Here is a 23,168-nt window from a genome sequence, read left to right on the forward strand (position 1 = left end):
TATAAGATGAACATCAACAAAAGCAAAACAAGGATAATGGAATGTAGTCAAATTAAATCGGGTGATGCTGAGGGAATTAGATTAGGAAATGAGACACTTAAAGTAGTAAAGGCGTTTTGCTATTTAGGGAGTAAAATAACTGATGATGGTCGAAGTAGAGAGGATATAAAATGTAGACTGGCAATGGCAAGGAAATTGTTTCTGAAGAAGAGAAATTTGTTAACATTGAGTATAGATTTAAGTGTCAGGAAGTCGTTTCTGAAAGTATTTGTATGGAGTGTAGCCATGTATGGAAGTGAAACATGGACGATAACTAGTTTGGACAAGAAGAGAATAGAAGCTTTTGAAATGTGGTGCTACAGAAGAATGCTGAAGATAAGGTGGGTAGATCACGTAACTAATGAGGAGGTATTGAATAGGATTGGTGAGAAGAGAAGTTTGTGGCACAACTTGACTAGAAGAAGGGATCGGCTGGTAGGACATGTTTTGAGGCATCAAGGGATCACAAATTTAGCATTGGAGGGCAGCGTGGAGGGTAAAAATCGTAGATGGAGACCAAGAGACGAATACACTAAGCAGATTCAGAAGGATGTAGGTTGCAGTAGGTATTGGGAGATGAAGAAGCTTGCACAGGATAGAGTAACATGGAGAGCTGCATCAAACCAGTCTCAGGATTGAAGACCACAACAACAACAACAACATTTTATTATTGCCTATAATAGCAACTGATGCCTATACCATGTGGTAATTTTCCCAAATTGTCTGATTATACCTAGAAAAGGCTGTGGTGACTATCAACCAAGTCGCTTATAACATCTTTGTTTTCAAGCTCTGTGGGAGCAGCCTGTGGTATCGCACGAAGTGGTAAACACATGTACTGAGAATCAAGAGATGTGTATATCTGTGTATGTGTGCTCCAGACCAATAAAATAGTGCTTATTACATGGAGTATAGTGTACATCGTTGGATCCGGCAATCCTACAACACTAAACCCATACTGGTGACCCCGAATTTATTCTCGAATGCTATAACGAACTCTAGTTCCATCGAGCAATACACAATGGATCGCTTGCTGCCTGCTACACTGCACTTATGCCAACTAGGTTTTCCACTGGACACTTTCGAATTGTTTTCGAATTATCCACCTCGTGTTCGCAATTGTTCGATGCAGTTTCTGAACACAAAGGCTAGCAGTACTCAGCAGACAGTGCTTCTACATTCCCACAACCATGTGTGCCGGCATCAGGTACGAAAAATAAGTTTTCGTTATTGTACATGAATCAGCAGTTGTGTGGCAGTGTTCCGTACCAACAGAATGTTTTTCCTGCACAAAACTTCGCATGAAAATTTTATGTTGAATGTGAAATTTCCACATGTTCTGAGTGTTCAACAATGGCCGACACAATGTGCTCAAACCCCAGTGACTATGTTTACAAATTTACCTAGTGCCAGTGTGAGCTTTCCACCCGAGTCAGTGGCAGTACAAATCGAGCCGGACGCTCAAGAAGGGAGCATCTGCTTTATGAGTGTTCCGGCCGCGTCTGCCACATGTGTTCCACAAACGTTAGGCGATTTTAACAATTTTAATGCGCCTGTAGGGGAGGGGCCCGGAAACTGTACTCCGTTGTTTTTCGCACATCAGTCGATTACGGTTGACTCTTCCGTGCTGGTCCCTTCTACTCCTGTTTGTGTTACTCCATCAAACAACTGACTCGTTGATTTCTCAACCACAGTTGAGCCAAATGTGCCTACTGTGCTGCATACCACTGACAGTGTCACGAACTGGTACACCGCTACTGCACCCGAGCCAGTTACGCTGCAGAGCTATGGATAGGGAGTGACAGTTTTCAACAAACAGTTACGCCAAGACTCCCCCATCCTTTGGCCTAAGCTATCACCCCTTCGCAAGGACCACATGGTTTGCCTCAGTTGACCACATCCCGCAGCTGCACGGCATCTCTGATGACAACTCAAATTCCTTTGTTTACTATGTCACGTCCATGATGAACTGGACCTGATTTGCGACATTGTGGCTTCGCCTCCCACTTCGGACAAATATGAATTTGCCCAACCCCACCATATGCGAGAGCCTATTCAGATCTACAAAGGAAGCTACCTGCCTCATCATCAGCCACGAGTCACTGCATTCCAGATCCCCATCACAGCTCTGGCTTTATCACTATGATTGACACACATCATATGCTGGATGCTACACTTTGGACCACCTGGTTGCTCATTGCAGACCAGGCTTACAACATTCTGCCACTCTCCCATACCCCCCTGGGGGGCTCTCAGGCCTCAGGGGTTGGCACACCTGTGCAGCAATTTCCATTGCTCGGTACAGAGTACGCACGACTCACTCCGCGCACACGTGTGGACCAAATGCCACCTGGCAGCCGCCGCCGTAACTCCTCTCTTACCAGCTCTACTGCAGCACTGCCATCAGAGGAATCTACAAACACAACCCCCTCCACTGCTGCTTCAGCCTCAGCCACCTCGACGGATGATGCTACATGCCGTTCTGCTTGGTGTTATTTCCATTCTCGCTTTGGCAATGCGGCTAAGAAATGTTGTTCCTCATGCTTGTTCCCAAACCAATAGTTCAACCACACTCAGACACTGTGGGCTGCGTTGCATCACACAGGCACCTGTCTCTTAATACTTCTTCACCTCACGTGCCAGGATGCTTGTACGTGAAAGACGCAGTGCTGTCTTTCGTTTCTAGTATTGATCCCTGCAGCATGTCCTGCATTGTTGTTATAGGCATAGACACCGTTTGGATAATTCATACAGAAATGGCTACCGAAGCTCTTATGGGGAAGCACCTAAGTTTGAGCCATCGGACTCCTAACTGTTGCCAGCCGTTAAGAAGAAGTTTTTTAGACATAATATAACGGCAGCTTAATTATCAGGCATACAGTCTACACATAACAGATTATCAAAATGTTATCAGTTGTGACAGGTATCGTTGTTTATTGAAATAATGTCGAAAATCAAAGGGGAGTTTCCTCTTTCTATTATCTCTGTATTTAGATATCATCGAGAAACATCCTTGAAATAATGAATTCACAACATTTATTTTTGTGCCTGACCTAGTACATGAATACACACATATGAAACGGCAAGTTTGTCAGAAGACACCTTAGAGCACCAGTGAAGCAAATGAATGTACCATACCTGTGATTTGCGTGTAACCGCGTTTCCCTCCAGTGGGCAGGTTTATCAGAAGACACCTGAGAGCACAAATGAAGCTGATGAATGTACCATACCTGTGATTAGGATGTAACCGCGTTTCCCTCCAGTGGGCAGATTTATGAGAAGACACCTGAGAGCACAAATGTAGCCGATGAATGTACCATACCTGTGATTGGGGTGTAACCGCGTTTCCCTCCAGTGGGCAGATTTATCAGAAGACACCTGAGAGCACAAATGAAGCTGATGAATGTACCATACCTGTGATTGGGGTGTAACCGCGTTTCCCTCCAGTGGGCAGATTTATCAGAAGACACCTGAGAGCACAAATGAAGCTGATGAATGTACCATACCTGTGATTGGGGTGTAACCGCGTTTCCCTCCAGTGGGCAGATTTATCAGAAGACACCTTAGAGCACAAATGAAGCTGATGAATATACCATACCTGTGATTGGGGTGTAACCGCGTTTCCCTCCAGTGGGCAGGTTTATCAGAAGACACCTGAGAGCACAAATGAAGCTGATGAATGTACCATACCTGTGATTGGGATGTAACCGCGTTTCCCTCCAGTGGGCAGATTTATGAGAAGACACCTGAGAGCACAAATGAAGCCGATGAATGTACCATACCTGTGATTGGGGTGTAACCGCGTTTCCCTCCAGTGGGCAGATTTATGAGAAGACACCTTAGAGCACCAGTGAAGCAAATGAATGTACCATACCTGTGATTTGCGTGTAACCGCGTTTCCCTCCAGTGGGCAGGTTTATCAGAAGACACCTGAGAGCACAAATGAAGCCGATGAATGTACCATACCTGTGATTGGGATGTAACCGCGTTTCCCTCCAGTGGGCAGATTTATGAGAAGACACCTGAGAGCACAAATGAAGCCGATGAATGTACCATACCTGTGATTGGGGTGTAACCGCGTTTCCCTCCAGTGGGCAGATTTATCAGAAGACACCTGAGAGCACAAATGAAGCTGATGAATGTACCATACCTGTGATTGGGGTGTAACCGCGTTTCCCTCCAGTGGGCAGATTTATCAGAAGACACCTGAGAGCACAAATGAAGCTGATGAATATACCATACCTGTGATTGGGGTGTAACCGCGTTTCCCTCCAGTGGGCAGGTTTATCAGAAGACACCTGAGAGCACAAATGAAGCTGATGAATGTACCATACCTGTGATTGGGATGTAACCGCGTTTCCCTCCAGTGGGCAGATTTATGAGAAGACACCTGAGAGCACAAATGAAGCCGATGAATGTACCATACCTGTGATTGGGGTGTAACCGCGTTTCCCTCCAGTGGGCAGATTTATGAGAAGACACCTTAGAGCACCAGTGAAGCAAATGAATGTACCATACCTGTGATTGGGGTGTAACCGCGTTTCCCTCCAGTGGGCAGGTTTATCAGAAGACACCTGAGAGCACAAATGAAGCCGATGAATGTACCATACCTGTGATTGGGATGTAACCGCGTTTCCCTCCAGTGGGCAGGTTTATGAGAAGACACCTGAGAGCACAAATGAAGCCGATGAATGTACCATACCTGTGATTGGGGTGTAACCGCGTTTCCCTCCAGTGGGAAGATTTATCAGAAGACACCTGAGAGCACAAATGAAGCTGATGAATGTACCATACCTGTGATTGGGGTGTAACCACGTTTCCCTCCAGTGGGCAGATTTATCAGAAGACACCTGAGAGCACAAATGAAGCTGATGAATATACCATACCTGTGATTGGGGTGTAACCGCGTTTCCCTCCAGTGGGCAGGTTTATCAGAAGACACCTGAGAGCACAAATGAAGCTGATGAATGTACCATACCTGTGATTGGGATGTAACCGCGTTTCCCTCCAGTGGGCAGATTTATGAGAAGACACCTGAGAGCACAAATGAAGCCGATGAATGTACCATACCTGTGATTGGGGTGTAACCGCGTTTCCCTCCAGTGGGCAGATTTATGAGAAGACACCTTAGAGCACCAGTGAAGCAAATGAATGTACCATACCTGTGATTTGCGTGTAACCGCGTTTTCCCTCCAGTGGGCAGGTTTATCAGAAGACACCTGAGAGCACAAATGAAGCCGATGAATGTACCATACCTGTGATTGGGATGTAACCGCGTTTCCCTCCAGTGGGCAGATTTATGAGAAGACACCTGAGAGCACAAATGAAGCCGATGAATGTACCATACCTGTGATTGGGGTGTAACCGCGTTTCCCTCCAGTGGGCAGATTTATCAGAAGACACCTGAGAGCACAAATGAAGCTGATGAATGTACCATACCTGTGATTGGGGTGTAACCACGTTTCCCTCCAGTGGGCAGATTTATCAGAAGACACCTGAGAGCACAAATGAAGCTGATGAATGTACCATACCTGTGATTGGGGTGTAACCGCGTTTCCCTCCAGTGGGCAGATTTATCAGAAGACACCTGAGAGCACAAATGAAGCTGATGAATATACCATACCTGTGATTGGGGCGTAACCGCGTTTCCCTCCAGTGGGCAGGTTTATCAGAAGACACCTGAGAGCACAAATGAAGCTGATGAATGTACCATACCTGTGATTGGGATGTAACCGCGTTTCCCTCCAGTGGGCAGATTTATGAGAAGACACCTGAGAGCACAAATGAAGCCGATGAATGTACCATACCTGTGATTGGGGTGTAACTGCGTTTCCCTCCAGTGGGCAGATTTATGAGAAGACACCTTAGAGCACCAGTGAAGCAAATGAATGTACCATACCTGTGATTTGCGTGTAACCGCGTTTCCCTCCAGTGGGCAGGTTTATCAGAAGACCCCTGAGAGCACAAATGAAGCTGATGAATGTACCATACCTGTGATTGGGATGTAACCGCGTTTCCCTCCAGTGGGCAGATTTATGAGAAGACACCTGAGAGCACAAATGAAGCCGATGAATGTACCATACCTGTGATTGGGGTGTAACCGCGTTTCCCTCCAGTGGCCAGATTTATCAGAAGACACCTGAGAGCACAAATGAAGCTGATGAATGTACCATACCTGTGATTGGGGTGTAACCGCGTTTCCCTCCAGTGGGCAGGTTTATCAGAAGACACCTGAGAGCACAAATGAAGCTGATGAATGTACCATACCTGTGACTGGGGTGTAACCGCGTTTCCCTCCAGTGGGCAGATTTATCAGAAGACACCTGAGAGCACAAATGAAGCTGATGAATGTCCATACCTGTGACTGGGGTGTAACCGCGTTTCCCTCCAGTGGGCAGATTTATCAGAAGACACCTGAGAGCACAAATGAAGCTGATGAATGTACCATACCTGTGATTGCGGTGTAACCGCGTTTCCCTCCAGTGGGCAGATTTATCAGAAGACACCTGAGAGCACAAATGAAGCTGATGAATGTACCATACCTGTGATTGGGGTGTAACCGCGTTTCCCTCCAGTGGGCAGGTTTATCAGAAGACACCTGAGAGCACAAATGAAGCTGATGAATGTACCATACCTGTGACTGGGGTGTAACCGCGTTTCCCTCCAGTGGGCAGATTTATCAGAAGACACCTGAGAGCACAAATGAAGCTGATGAATGTCCATACCTGTGACTGGGGTGTAACCGCGTTTCCCTCCAGTGGGCAGATTTATCAGAAGACACCTGAGAGCACAAATGAAGCTGATGAATGTACCATACCTGTGATTGCGGTGTAACCGCGTTTCCCTCCAGTGGGCAGATTTATCAGAAGACACCTGAGAGCACAAATGAAGCTGATGAATGTACCATACCTGTGATTGGGGTGTAACCGCGTTTCCCTCCAGTGGGCAGATTTATCAGAAGACACCTGAGAGCACAAATGAAGCTGATGAATATACCATACCTGTGATTGGGGTGTAACCGCGCTTCCCACCAGTGGGCCCGATGCGTGCCGTGAATTGTGTTTCTCCCAGGATTTTTTCGACTGGCCAGGGTTGGATTGTAGGTGCTTCTGTCACATCTGATGGGGATATCACGCAGTCGTTATCATCACGGCTGCTGAAGTCAATCCGTATGTCATCTGCAAAGACAATAGAAATCATTATCACAGCTGCCACTGACGTTCTTTCGAGGGAAATTTCATAAACAATGCACAGATTAGTATTACCACAGTCTAACATAACAGTCGCGACACTTCGCCTCTATTTTGTTGCTCACCTCGCCAGCAGCGCCCCAAGCGGTCAGTAAGTTGAACTGTGAGTTCGGCGCGATCACGAAAGCGAATAGTGGTTGTTTGTTTTGATTTCTACAATGGTTTTTATAAGCGGGAGCGTTTGTAGCGCAATAAATTGCAGCAACAACAGCAAGAAGACACCACAGCTGTCTTTTTTTAGGTTTCGTAAGGATCCTGAGAGGTATATACAGGTACCATCATGTTACTAAACTGTATCGTCAGGATTCACTTTGCAAACTACATGTGTATTAATGATTAATCTTTCGTTTTGGGAGCAGAAAATGGCTAGTTAATAGCAGACGAGTATAGCTTATGAAAAAAGACCCATTTTACCTGTATAATAATATTAGGTTTTGTTCGCTACATTTCGAACAAAACCAGTCCATGAATGCAACAATAATAAACTCGTGTGAAATGCAGTACTCACACTGTTTGACATCCCAAATAAGCCACCTAAACTGACGCTGAAGAGGAAACGGGCACAAAGATTCGACAATCCGTTTGAAGCTCTGAAACAGTCGAATGACACAGAAGCAGCCAGTTCAACTCTCCATGTATCGGTGCCAGATTCGTGTGAATCGTCAACACAGACCTGCTTTGACGATGAAGTGGTTAGATTAAGTGCAGTTATTCGTGTCTTACAAAAACGTGTGAAGTGTCAGAAATTGCAGATCGCTAGACTTCGAGCAAAACTATTACAGGGAAAGGAAAGTGCCTACAGACAGCGACAGAAATTGTATCAAAAGGATGAAGTGAACAAAGACAAACGAATGTTGAAGTCTGTAGGTAGGTATGTATTTCATTCACTTCTGTTGTTAGTCACTTAATTTCCCTTGCTCCCTTCGTATGATATTTTTAGCGCCTTATTCACTGACAGATTGTTTGAAAATTATTCAAATATTTGGTTTTGCGTAAAATGTAATGTAATTAGCACATTATAAAGTTTCCAACATATTTCCCCACTATTTGCCAGTTGCTTGTCCCACTTAGAATAATATAAAGATGAAGGTCGTGCTTGTCGCAACAGGCGACAGTGACAAACACAGTACGCCTACAGAACGATAATGAACTGACGATCGCTTTCGCATGTAGAGGTACATGTCTGTGCTTCTTACGCGTGAATCTGTGTGTTTATAGATATCAACGTGGTAAGTCGCAATTCTATCCAACGTCACAAGTGTTTCTTCACGAATGTGTTGTAGCTTCTCACTCGATTCATGGTTTTTGTCCATACTTGCGCTTATTTTAGAATCATTTTTAGAAACATATATGCCTTCTGATACTACACAAACCCTTGGAGGCAAGAAAATAACTCAAATATTTCGTAAATTACGTAGGAAAAGGATGCAAAACAAACATGCTTACGACGTGTCTGACGTTCACCTTACTGGCCACTTGGAGCGCTAGTGTTGCTCCATCTGTGAAACGGTAACAACTTTTAAACCAGTGAGTGTCGCGACTGTTATGTTAGACTGTGGTATTACTGTCGACTGTTTGACGCCACAACAATGAAAATTGTTAGATGTTTTTGGGAGTTTGGGGAAGAAGCACATGTTCAGTTTTTTTTATTTTTACTGTGTACTCTAACATAATACTGGCGAGAGGTAGAAATGGACCCGGCAATTGTCTCGGGTACTGTGACTGCTGCAGACGAGAGGTCGTCCATCAAGATCGAAACTCTACGCAACAAAACCCCGACAGAAATCCGCAATGCGTTAAGTGAAGTTTGGTTTGTGTGGCGCTCAACCGCGCTGTCATCTGCACCCGCACAAATTCCCAACCTTAGCTCAGTCCAGTCTCGTGCGTTTCATGAATGATGATGAAAATATAACGACAGCACAAACAACCAGTCATCTCGAGGCAGGGGAAAATCCCTGACCCCGCCGGGAATCGAACCCGGGACCCCTAGGTCAGGTAGCGAGAACGCGACCACGAGACCACAAGTTGCGGACATGAAGTTTGTGGTGAGTTTACAGTGGATCATAGTACAGCTCCATGCTGGGTTAATCATTTTCGTGGCGGTCGTATGTGCACAGACGATAATCGACAAACCGAAGACCAAAAACGTCAACAGATGAACAAAGTGTGAAACTTGTGGCAGAATGCTCTTGACGGAGATCGCAGTGCAGTTTGTAAGGAACGCTCTGAAGCCATCAGAATCCTTCCAGCATCAGTTTTCTGTATTCTGACAAATGATTTGAAGAAGAGAAATATGTCTGCGAGATGGGTCCCACATTGTTTGACTGCTGAAGAGAAGCAGAAACGCGTGGACATTGCAACCTTGCTTGAACAACAATTCGACCGTGAAGGCCAAGAATTCTTGTGCCGAATTGTCGCTGTTGATGAAAAGAGGATTAGAGGCTTTGAACCAGAGTTGAAATCACATTCTAATGAATGGAGAGCTTCAGAGTCTCCACGTCCAAAACAATTTCTACATATTCAATCGAAACTCAAGCAAATGACGAATTTTTCTTGTGATCACAAAGGAATCGTGGTGACTGATAGCGTCCTACGTGGACCGAGCGATACAGCAGTGTACTACGGTAAACTCATGCAAAACCTGTGCAGAAAAAGGCATAAAACCCGATCCAAGTTGACCGAGGCAGGGCCATTCATTCTCCACGACAATGTCTGACCGCATACCGACAGTATTGTAGCCCAAAAACTGCGGGAATACGGGTGGGGAGCGTTGCCTCATCCTCCCTACAGCCTGGACATGCGTCCGCCAGACTTCGAATTGTTTTCGAAACTGAAAAAACCTATGCGTAGACGTCACTATATTTATCTGGAAGAGCTTTCTACAACCATTAGCCGAACCATTCTACAGGTGAACAGTAGTGGTGTCCTGGGGGGAAGAATAGAGCTTCCGAATCGTTGGGGTTCAGTTATAAAGAATCAGGCAGACCTTTTTGAAGGACTGTAAAGAGAATTTGCAAAAATGCCATATAAGTAAAAAAAGAAAGAAAATTAGTGTGCATTATTTATGAGATGTGCCTCGTATATAATATGCACTACATATTAGATCAGTGATAACGCAACTCCACATCAAATTGATGGTGAGGGATGTAACTGTGAAAACCAACAGTGAGAGAAACATATTACAGACTGTCATATGGAGTAAGGTGACCAGACTTGCCGTTGTTAACGGGACTATACCATGTCGTTATGTGTCCCGTTGTCTCGACAAATATTTAAGCGGACGCCAAATGTCCCGTTATTCCGTAGGCCCTTGTCAATAATAATCTTTTTCATTAGTACTCTCTGGATTTTTATTCTTTCTCGAACGTTCAGGGGAATGCATTCGCTACCTGTCACGTTTCAGGTATTAAATAGAGCAGAGAACGAAAGCACACGCTGATAGTGGTACAGAGGGAAGACTTCCAACAACTTGCTCAGCGCTGGTCACTATGGCGTGAGCTTCGTATTGATCACATTTTTATGACAGAAAAGTGATGCTCGGAAGCAACAAGGTTTTGTGAAAGCTCATTACACGGAGGTTAATGTGCAAATTTTGTGCTTATCTATTCAAATGAATATGAAATAGTTACACACTGTTAGATCTCATAGACTGGCCGTAGCTGTTAAGTGGCTCGGTCTTCCGGTTTTTACTGAGAAGTATCAATAAAAAAGTAAAGAACAGCTTTTAACAGTAAGGGCACGGTGTGCTTGCGCCAGTGAAGTCTATTGTTTGTTGTTCGCTTTTTTTCGAGACACGTGCTTGTTGATATGGGGAGAAGAAAATGTACTTTCTCCGAAAGAATTTCCTTTCTTGAAGCAAAACACAACATCTACGAATGTAGAATGTACTTGCTGCGATTCAGTTTTCTCCGTTGAACATGGAGGATGTGCAGATATAACACAACATATTAGTAGTAGTAGTAGTAGTAGTAGCTTTATTCATCTGTAGATCTCTTTTTTACGAGGATATAGGACATGTCAAAGTATTTACAAATTTAGACCAATTTAAAATAAGCTAATTCGTATACACATACATTTACAAACTTCTAGTTAGAGACAGTCATTAGATTTACTCCTGGTATACAATACTTTTCTTACAAATAACTTATTAAATAATGTAATGCCACAATGTTCACTCATATCCCACTATAAGTCACTGCACACACTATAGACACATTGTTTCATAACACTTCACTCACTACACACACACACACACACACACACACACACACACTGGTGATCTCTGGGCCATTTTCTGTACTGCACCTTCCCATTTACTATCCTGAAAAATTGAGTCAGCATTCCTCCATAATGAGTGAGATGTTGAGCTCAGAAAAAGGAAGAGGTTTTAGTACTATGCTATGCTTAGCTTGGGGGTAAGTATTTCTAGAAAGGAAAAAAGAAGGGAAAAAACAAAGTGAGGGTATTATGTGAATGTTGGACGTTTTATAAATCATCATTACTATTATTTATTTGTATAACATTGTTCTATTGAACCCCTACTCTGCTTTATCTAAATAATCCTACAATGTATAAAATGTATTGCATAACAGGTACTTTTTAGCTGTCTTTTTAAGTATGTATATTTTTGCAATTTCTTTAATCTCTTTTGATAATTTATTGTACAGTTTCATTCATACAGTAGAAAATACTGTTTTGAGTTTTATATTTATTTTTTCTTGCAAAATGTAAGTTGAGTCTATCTCTTCTTGTATGGTCATAGACAGATCTGTTTGTGCAGTACTTACCAATGTTATTTTTGATGTGTACAACTGACTCGTAAAGGTATTCACATGGAGCAGTTAAAAGCCCCAGTGTTTTGAACAGATCGTTACAATGAGCTCGACTAGTATTTTTGGTAATTATTCTTATGGCTCTTTTCTGGAGTTTAAAAACTGTGTTCATATTTTGTGCATTTGTTCCCCCAAAAAAGAATACAATAGCTAAGAACTGAGTGTATAGATGAATAATATGTAACTAAAAGTCACTGCAGGTTACACACTGATGATAGGATTCTAATGGTACAACATGTTGATGACATTCTGTTTGCATGTACCTTTGTTTGTTCACACCACTTCAACTGAGAATCAATATTCATTCCTAGAAATTTTGCGTTTGTTACACAGTCTATAGAAGTGCCATCTACATTTAATTTAACACTGTCATTTTTTCGCTTCAAACTGAAATTCATGGCATTAGTATTATTTATGTTCAGTGTCACTTTATTGCTTATTGACCAATCATAAACTTCCTTGAGAGTTTCATTTGCTTTCCCTGCAAGGAGTTCTCTTGTTTTCTCAGTGACTATAATATTACTGTCATCAGCGAAGAGAATTTTTTCACCATGAATAACACTACTGGTAAAGTCATTGATGTATATCAGTAATAGTATTGGTCCTAATATGCTACCTTGTGGTATCCCTATGTTAACGTATTTTGGTTCTGATAAGTGTTTTACTAAATGTTTAGATCTATCTGAAGCCTGTGTTATCTCTACTCTTTGTACTCTATCTGCTCAGTATGACTGAAACCGGTCTTTAGCTACCCCTGTTCTTCATAATGCTTCTAATTTATTTGATAGAATCTTGTGATCAACTGTATCAAATGCCTTAGGAAGTTATGCCTATGACACACTCATCTTTATCAAGAGCATCAAGTACAACTTTTGTCAGTTGTACTATGGCTGACTCTGTATTTTTGACACTTCAGAAACCAAACTGTGATTCACTTAAAAGATTGTATTTATTCAGGTAATTCATTAATCTGTCTTTCATAATTGCTTCTATTATATTTGAGAATGGTGACAGTAGGGAAATAGGCCAGTAATTTTCTATGTCTTTGGCATTACTTTTTTTGAGCAAAGCTAAAACTCTTGCCTGTTTAAACTGCTCTGTAAATGTCCCTGCTATGAAGGATTCATTTATTATATTTGTTAAGGGGCCTTGTATAGTCCCTATGCATTGTTTCAGTACACACACTGGTACTTCATCTAAGCCTACTGACTTTTTAGTTTTTGAACAGTTTTATTGACTTCATTCTCTGCGGTTGGAAGTAACACCATTGTATTTAGTTCAATATTATTTGCAGGTGTTATATTTGTTTTGGGGAATTTTTGCTGTAATTTCTCTGCAATACTTGAAAGTGCTCGTTTACATAGTTTGATAAGTGTTGTGGATCATTTATTACCTTATCCCCCACCCTTAGCAGTATGATAATTTGCATTTGTCAGCCTCTCCCCATTTCTTTTTTTATAACATCCCAGACTGCTTTGCTTTTATTCTCCGCATTATATATTATTTTGTCATTAAATGACTTTTTGCAGCAATCAACACCTTCCTATAGATCTTTTTGTATCTATGGTAGAAATTTAAGAATTCTGGAACATTACAAATCTTTTCCTTGGAACTGAGGTGCTTAAGTGTTTGGGAGGACTTCTTAATATCTGCTGTTATCCATCTGTTTTTGTGAGATGTTGATACAGACATGCATACTTTTGGAAACGCCTTTTCAAAGTTCAATTTGAACAATGTGGAGAATTTAGAGAATTTCATATTCACATTGGTTTCTTTATACACTTCATACCAGCTTTGTTTTTCTAGCTCTTTTGAAAAATCTTTTATTATGATTTCTGATAGATGTCGTTTGTAGGCTTGTAGTTTTAGGGAATGATTCGATGCCTGATTTTACTGTTTTTATTTGACAGAGGTGGTCTGACAGTCTGAGATCTTTTACAGATACATCACATTTTTCCCTGTCCATATTTGTGGCAATATGGTCAATTACCGATGCAGTCATTGTTGTAACCCTTGTTGCACTATTGACCAATAGCGACACGCCAAAACTTTGAAGGATGTTTATGAAGGTGCTGCTGGATTCATTTATGACATTAGTGTTGATGTTAATGTCCCCACAAAGAATTATGTAGACCTTTGTACTTGAGACTTTATCTAGAAAATCTGTTAATTTATTGAGAAAAGTGTTCACACTACCACTGGGAGATCTATACACACACACAAAATGATTAATTTCTTGGTGATATGAAGCCCTGTTAATTCAATAGCTGATATTTCAATGTGCTTGTTTTCACTTCCTGTACTGAAGTCGTCTTTATCTGAACTGTGTTCCTTTTCTGATATAAATGCATGATCCTCCACCCCTTGAAGTAATCCTCCAGTAAGAATTTCCCCTTTCATACAATGATAATACTAACATGTTGGATTTCTGTGTCTCTACACCAGTGCTCAGTAATACAAACTACTGTGCAGTTCAAAGATTGGAGCTCAACTTGTAATAGTTGTATTTTATTATTTATTGGTTGCATATTTTGATGGAGGATTGTTAAGTCTGTGAAATGCCCCATGTTACTCTTTCCAATGTTTTGTTTTTCTTTGCGACATCTGGTATGTGTGATATTTGATGTGTTAAAATCTGTCTTGTGAGTCATTGTTCCGTATTTTTTAAATTGCTGGAGATACTCTTTAGGCAGGGGAACCTGTTGTCTGGATTTATCCCAAAAAAGACCTACTTTTCCTACCTATAACAATAGGTATTTGATAATGTGTGGCCCGAGATCCACCCCCCATACTTTGATGAATATTAAGAAGAAGAAGTACACGTTATCAGTTCCCGCGAGAACTTCCAGCAGTGTAACTTCCTTTGTAAGTATGAACGGACTACAAACTGACCAAGATAAATGCATCGCTGCTGAAGAAGGGCTGTTTGCGTTTCGTACTTTAGAACATAGCCATTCCCTCAGCTCTTATCATCAGAGAACTTGTTGAGAAGAAATTCACGCCTTCCAAGACTAAGTGTGATTCAGTTTTAGTGAACGTTTTATCGCCATAAGCAATGGATGAGGTGCAATCAGAACTTAAGATGCTTTGTACGTGACTATGACGGTTGGTGCATAAAATCACAAAAGCTTAAAATTAGTTCAGATTGTAGTCAGATACGTCACTCCCACCAAAGGTATCCAGTGCAAAATAATCACTTTTCAGAACATTTGTGAGGAAACAGTAGAATTATTAGCTAGGAATCCTGGGAAACTCAAGAAAACATAGTTTAGTTGACAAGATCATCACGTTTTGTACAAGTAAATGTAACACTAATTTTGGAGGGTACGAGAGGGCTGAGACAAATAACGTTTATTCCAGATTCAGCAAAATGAGCATTCAGGGTATTTATTGTGTAGCCCATGTGATGATACTCAATGGTGTATGAACAAGTGCAGATATTCTTCCTATTGATATAGAAACTGTAGTAAATGAAATATTTCTGTATTTCCGTATTTATACTGTGCGTGTGGATGAACTGAAATCATTTTGTGATTTTGTTGATACTCAATACAAGGAGGTTGTGTGTAGTGTTAACATTAGATGATTCTCATTGTTGCCAGGAGTTACAAGACTTATTGATATCTGTGAATTTCTAATGTATTATTTTATGTCTGAGGATAGGTTTCCTACAACGCTAAAACAGTTTTTTTGTGAATGCACAGTTGCTTCTTTGGTTTCATTTCAAACAAAGCTAACTAAAAATGTTTTCACATTCAATCCAAAGGTTGGAAAGAACCAAAATTTCTGCTGTTGAATGAATTGATAAATTAGAATTACTTGAAGAGAAAATCAATGACAAGAAATGAAAGTTTCAAACTTCAGTTATTTCTTCAATGTAAATTAATTTAGAAACTGAAAGTGTTTACACTGAAACGAAATACGCAAGTATTACAAATTTATTTTATGACATTTCTGCAAGCTGCTTAGAAAGTGAGTTCTTCTGGAATCATTTTGTTGCATAACATTGAAAAATTTTATATCTTTGAATCAGGTTTTGAAAAGCCAGAAAATTCGTAAGACAGTAGATTCAAGTTCAACGATTCAAGTAAATGAAGATGATTAATTCTTCGGTGAGTTAGGTCACATGAACAAAACTGTTTCTAGAAACTTGAAGAATGGGAAAAAATAATGTGGATATTGGTAAGAGATGGTGTGAAGTATTCCACATATTTAAAATGTAGGCATTTCATGTATAAATATAGCGCTACACATGAGTTTAGCTCTTGCCGTGCCAGACGAGAGTCTTTTGAATTGTTAAATCTATTTGGCCTGATGAAAAAATTGATTTACTGCCGAAACTGTTGAAGCAAGCGCAACCTTTAAGACTCATTTTAAATACGTTAACTGTAAGGAATTCTAAAACCTGCTATTAAGCAGTCCAAAACTCTTGCAAGTTATCAGGTTTTCTCGTAAGTACCCTACAAAGTTAATAGTGATTTTCGTGGCTCAGAAGCCAAAAGTTCATATTCAGCAGGTATTTGTTGTCTGTGATAATTCTTACTGTTTTTTATATATATTTTAAATTTTGGTAGAATTCTTGGAAAAACTTGATCCATTGGAATGCGATTCAGTATCATGATATGTCTGTTTTTAAGTACGTTGTTAAAATAAATGTCTGTTTGCGTGTATAAACGTGTTTCCGGTGTCTCATTAAAGTAGTATTGACATACATGAGGTATGCATTCTTCGTAAGTAGTGCCCTGTTTTACCCCGTTTTTTCATTTCTGTTTTCAGAAACGTCCCGTTGTTTACATAAAAATATCTGATCACCGTGACATAAAGATGTTTTATCTGCCACATGCAGTTTACAAATGCTTTCCGCTTTTTCACAGCATCTTCTTTAGACATTCAGTGAGAAGTCTGGAAAACTAGGCGTCTACTTAGAAAGTTTCTCATAATGTCAGAGGGCTGTTTGCAAGTTTGGAGACTAGTGTATCTCCTGAGGGTATATGGTAAGGTCAGAACTGAGGTGCCTTATCAGCAAAACTTCAAATTCCATTTGACTACTTCTCACGTTAGCTGGATTTGATGGGCATTTTCCGTTAACCCAGTCGAGTCTTTCTTAGATAACCGCTGTACTTGTCAGGTAAATAAATAAGTTCGTGAGTTTTGCAATAATATAAGTGAAGAAGCAGCACATTTATTTTTATACTGACAATGGGCTCTCTCATAACAATTAGTAAGTCTCGCCCTCAGTTACTAGTTTAATAATACGGCGTTTTAATATTGCGCAACAATTTCAACTGCATTAGAATGTTAGTGAGACGTATACCTGTAAACTCTGCTGTGTTTACACAAAAAAAGCAGATGTTGACACAGCAGCAAGCAAAGTAACGTATTACTCAAAACTGGACACAGTCCTTCATGAATCCATGTCTCTTTAATTACATTCTTGGTATGGCTGACAACTTGAGACCAATCCTGTGATGTAACATTTCCAATGGCTTCTTTTGCCAACATTTCAACCTCGCCGAGTGTAAATTTCTTGTTCTTTTTTGTCACTTTTCACCGATGTCATATATTCTGAGTCGGACTTAAATGAGCATGATGCGGAGGAAGCCTGTTTAAACTGTGCTCTTTAGGGTAAGCAATTTCCACGACCTGATAGCGTGGAGTTCTTAGCTTGTACAGAGCTACAAGTTCCATTAACTTCGCCTTATACAAGCTAGGTTCAACTTTATCCAATCGAACATTTCTTTGTACCCAGAGAAAAATAACCGCTTGCCTCCGCTGCATTGTTGGAGCTTTATCCGTCACAGCCGAATAGTATTGCGTATTTTCTATTACTATTGGCGAATTCGGAGGAAGATATTGCAACGGAACAGTATATTCACAGCAGGGGAACGTGTTCTTGGACGCCCACTTATATTGCGAATCTCGTGTTCAGATATGCTACATTGTTATTATTAATGCAGCGACAAAACGGATACTGTAGACCACTTCGACGCCAGAAAATGTCACTTTACAGTGTGAGCTAATGAACGTAGGTGCCTCTATTGCGCGACACCATGTGATACTGTTTACCCATGGTGTGGCAACAGTGGCGCTTTACCAACCGAATTGCTGTCAGAGTGGTGGGGAAAACTGGCTCGCCAGTGGTGTTACCTGGCCAAAGGCGCCATGTCACCTGCACTGAGCCATATGTCAAAAGTCGCAACTAATTTTAAACGCACTATAGTACAGCACACTGTATGCACGTTTGCATGCTTACATCCAACATTCTGGTGGTTAAACCTGTTGTTAATGTACCAGCATTTCACATTTGCAATGCTTATCTGGCGCTTACATGAACCTGTGATCCTGCAACGTTAATTGATTAGATATGTTAGCTATTCCTGCAATTTCATTACTCTACATTAATTATTTTTTTGTGTTGCGATTTTTTTTCAGACGTGTAATAAACAATTTATTTACAATTTGACTGCCCCTCGTACATATCAATAACATTTGGTTCAAGTTGTATTTTGGTATTATAAATAGTTATTGTGTTTGTATGTTTTAGCCCTTCTATCCCCATGTAAACCCAGTTATATCAACATAGTATAACATGATTTTCATGGAAACAGAACTAATAATAGTGAGGATCCCTGAAGTGTGGCTTGCAATGAACCTGTCTCACTACCGGCAACAAATTGAAATTGTGTGAAAGACAATATGAGTCAAAAGTAATTTTGTAATTCTGACACAGCATTGTCGACACAATAAGAATTACGAGGCAAGTTACCATTATAGTAGAAGCTGCCTCAGCAGTCATTAGCAGGGTGTTTGGAGCGAAAAAAAGGTTCAAATGGGGCTGAGCACTATGGGACTTAACATCTGAGGTCATCAGTGCCCTATACTTAGAACTACTTAAACCTAACTAACCTAAGGACATCACACACATCCATGCCCGAGGCACGATTCGAACCTCGGACCGTAGCAGCCTCGTGGTTCCGGACTGAAGCGCCTAGAACCGCTCGGTCACAACGGCCTGCTGATAAGTACAGGGTGGCGCACGAAATGTGTTACCAATAGTTTCTTTCACAATTTACGACGCACATTAGATATCCCGCTGGGATCTCTACAGCAGTACTAACAGAGCTTGGAAAAACAAATGAATTACGAAATGACGTGTAATTCACGATACTGCCGCTAGGAGGCTAGTAAGCAGAAATGGCTGACAATGGAAGACTGATGACACAGCAACGATCGGCAATTGTGTTGCCTTTTCATGAAACGAAAAGCCTTGTTGTGGCTCAGAGGCGACAACAGTTTAACACACGATGGGTTCCTTGCAAGAAGACCATCCACAGGTTGTACGATAAATTTGTACAGGAAGGAACAGTATTGGAAGCGAAGCGACCTCGGCCTAAGCCTGTTTGTTCGCCGGAGAATAATGAAGCGGTACGAGTTGCTATACAGAGAAGTCCCGGGAAATCGTGTAGAAAGGCAGCAGTGCAACTGGTAATATCCAGACGCTCCGTTCAACGCATTCTTAAAAGTGACCTCCATATGTACCCATACAAGATGACCTGTGCACAGAAGCTCACTGAAGAACACAAGCAGTAGAGACTACTGTTTGCTCAGTGGGAGGAGGATAGGGAAAAAACTCTCAACAACGTTTGGTTTTCAGACGAGGCGCATTTTCATTTAGACGGTGTGGTTAACAAACAAAATGTACGCTTTTGGGCCACTGAAGACCCACAAGTGCTTCATGAACGACAACATTATGCTCCGAGGATTAGAGCGTGGGCAGTAATTTCCAGTCACTGGTTTATTGGACCCTTTTTCTTTGAAGAAACTGTGAACAGCGAGCGTTATTTGAGCATGCTTCGCAATAGCTTAATTCCACAGCTTCTTGCTACTGCCTTGCCCTTCAACACGCATTGGTTCATGCAAGATGGAGCAAGGCCACATACTGCAAACACTGTGTTGGAGTTTTTACACGAGCATTTCGACATGCGAATTATTTCACTCAGGTTTCCAGGTAGCTTCAATGACGGACAATTGGCCCCCCAATAGTCCAGACCTCAATCCATGTGACTTTTTTCTTTGGGGGTACCTAAAGGAAAAAAATTTCTCGAAACGTCCACGTGATTTAATGGAGCTCAGAATACTCATTCTTCAAGCTTGCAGTGAAATTACGGAAGACATGTGCCGTAGGGTAATCACTAACTTCAGTGGTCGTTTGAAGGAAGTTAGGAAACGAAATTATGGCCATATTGAGCATGTGCTGAGTTAGAACAAATCTCCATGGACGGCTCTTCATTGTAGTATATGTTCCTTTCAGATTGCATTGACAACAAAGTTTATATTCAAAAACAAAATGGTAACACATTTCGTGCGCCACCCTGTACATCCACGGGAGTTGTGGATTTGGAAACCTACTGTTGGGACTTCGATTATATACCAGAGAATAAACGAAGGTAGATCTAAGCGTGCAATACCTGCGGTCTTGTCCGTGGGCGCATGCGCATTGGCTTCTTTGCGCGTATTCAGTGGCCCGATTGCAGCGATGACGGAGACCGCGCCCTGCGACGGAATGGCACGGTCATGTACTGGCTCGTTGGTACGCAGAGGTCGCCTGTAACAGGATATGAGCAGACGTGTTGCCTGTATCACCTTTTACTTCAATGTACATCCGCTTAGTGAGCAACAATCATGACCAACTACACATCACAATGCGAGGCGAACCAGCGAGTTGTGCGACCACCTTTTAACGCCCTTTGACGATGTTGACTGCAGTACCCTCTTTAGGATTTTGAATGCAGTAGGGATAAAATACCGGGAGCGAAGGTTATATAAAATTTGTACAGGAAGTAGAAAGCAGTTACAAGAGTTGAATGAAATGAAAGGGAAGCAATGGTTGAGAAAGGAGTGAGACGAGACAGAGAGCTGTCTCCAATGTCTTTCAGTCTAGTCATTGAGCAAACAGTAAAGGAAACCAGGGAGCACTTCGGAAAAGGAATTAAAGGTCAGGAAGAAGAAACAGAAACTTTGAGCTTTGACGACGATACTAATTTTGTCAGACTCGGCAAAAGACTTGGAAGAGCTGTTTAACAGATAGATAGTGTAATGAAAATGTACAAATCACTTGGTATGAGGAGCAAGAGCAGCTATGATGATAAATTTCAAATAATGAAAAACCGCAACAGCTGTGTCAAAATGATTTATTAATCACGACTAGTTTTCGTGACATTATAGTCCCTTCTTCAGGTAACAAACTGTTGACCTTTGCATACACAATCTCCTTAAAATCTCCGTAAAGGTAGGTTTCCATTACTACAAATCCGTCCCGCAACATGCTCCGCGTCTTGTGCCGCAACAGGCGCCCGACATTTGTCGAAATGGAAAGAGTCTGCAACATGTGGCACAAGCGCCAGGGCAACAATATCCCCGGCAACAGCAACACACAGTGTGTGCCAAACATGAGCCACGAACGATCGAAACAGAACACAACACGTCCCCAGGTCTTGCATACGTGCAGCACAGTCTGTAGACACAATCCAGGCCGTGCGTGTACGATCTCAAACATGCTCTCTCGTTTGTGGTTGTGGTGTTTCAGTCTTGTGCTGGTGATAGTGCCCCTTTGGTCATGGAGTGGTCTAAATGTAAAGTGGTGAAATGTATTGAATTACACTACTGGCCATTAAATTTGCTACACCGAGAAGAAATGCAGATGATGAACGGGTATTCATTGGACAAATATATTATACCAGAACTGACATGTGTTTACATTTTCACGCAATTAGGGTGCATAGATCCTGAGGAATCAGTACCCAGAACAACCACCTGTGGTGTCACCGCCAGACACCACACTTGCTAAGTGGTAGCTTTAAATCGGCCGCAGTCCATTAGTACATGTCGGACCCGCGTGTCGCCACTTTCAGTGATAGCAGACCGAGCGCCACCACACGGCAGGTCTAGAGAGACGTACTAGCACTCGCCCCAGTTGTACGGACGACGTAGCTAGCGATGCACACTGACGAAGCCTCGCTCATTTGCAGAGCTGATAGTTAGAATAGCCTTCAGCTAAGTCAATGGCTACGACCTAGCAAGGCGCCATTAGCCTTACATAGCTTGTATCGAAAGAGTCTCACTTGTCTCATCAAGAGCGATGTTCCACAAAGATGGATTAAAGTTAAGTATTCCAGAAGCTACGTACTTTTCTTTATAGCATTCATTACGTATCCTGTTGCAGACCTATCTCTTGCCTGCGTGAGCTAAACGCGTGCCTTTCGGCTACTTCCGTGGCGTGGCTGTCTTGCTACGCCACAACACCACCTCTGGCCGTAATAATGGCCTTGATACGCCTGTGTATTGAGTCAAACAGAGCTTGGATGGCGTGTACAGGTACAGCTGACCATGCAGCTTCAACACGATACCACAGTGCATCAAGAGTAGTGACTGGCGTATTGTGACGAACCAGTTGCTCGGCCACCATTGACCAGACGTTTTCAATTGGTGAGAGATCTGGAGAATGTGCTGGCCGGGACAGCAGTCAAACATTGTCTGTATGCAGAAAGTCCCGTACAGGACCTGCAGCATGTGGTCGTGCATTATCCTGCTGAAATGTAGTATTTCGCAGGGATCGAATGAAGGGTAGAGCCACGGGTCGTAACACATCTGAAATGTAACGTCCACTGTTCAAAGTGCCGTGAATGCGAACAAGAGGTGACCGAGACGTGTAACCAATGGCACCCCATACCATCACGCCGGGTGATACGCCAGTATGGCGATGTGGTTTTAGGGCGCTCAACTACAGTGGTCATTAGCCCAGTATGGCGTTGACGAATACACGCTTCCAATGTGCGCTCACCGCGATGTCGCCAAACACGGATGCGACCATCATGATGCTGTAAACAGAACCTGGATTCATCCGAAAAAATGACGTTTTGCCATTCGTGCACCCAGGTTCGTCGTTGAGTACACCATCGCAGGCGCTGTTTGTGTATGAGAAATCGGTTGGAATCTTTCCTCATGTCAGCACGTTGTAGGTGTCGCCACCGGCGCCAACCTTGTGTGA

The 23,168-nt window shown here is 42.1% G+C and overlaps 1 protein-coding gene across 1 annotated transcript in view; it reads right to left on the reverse strand.

The window, feature by feature from the left end:
* Positions 1 to 23,168, reverse strand: part of LOC124787789 (protein Skeletor, isoforms B/C) — a 694,854-nt gene that overhangs the window by 53,945 nt on the left and 617,741 nt on the right. Inside the window, exons 9-10 of the mRNA XM_047254691.1 lie at positions 20,590 to 20,726; positions 7,041 to 7,217 (exon numbers count right to left, since the gene is read on the reverse strand). Coding sequence (XP_047110647.1) covers positions 7,041 to 7,217; positions 20,590 to 20,726 — 314 coding nt within the window. The remainder of the gene's footprint in view (positions 1 to 7,040; positions 7,218 to 20,589; positions 20,727 to 23,168) is intronic.

The sequence above is a fragment of the Schistocerca piceifrons genome, chromosome 3, assembly GCF_021461385.2.
Source record: "Schistocerca piceifrons isolate TAMUIC-IGC-003096 chromosome 3, iqSchPice1.1, whole genome shotgun sequence".
Classification (NCBI taxonomy): domain Eukaryota; kingdom Metazoa; phylum Arthropoda; class Insecta; order Orthoptera; family Acrididae; genus Schistocerca; species Schistocerca piceifrons.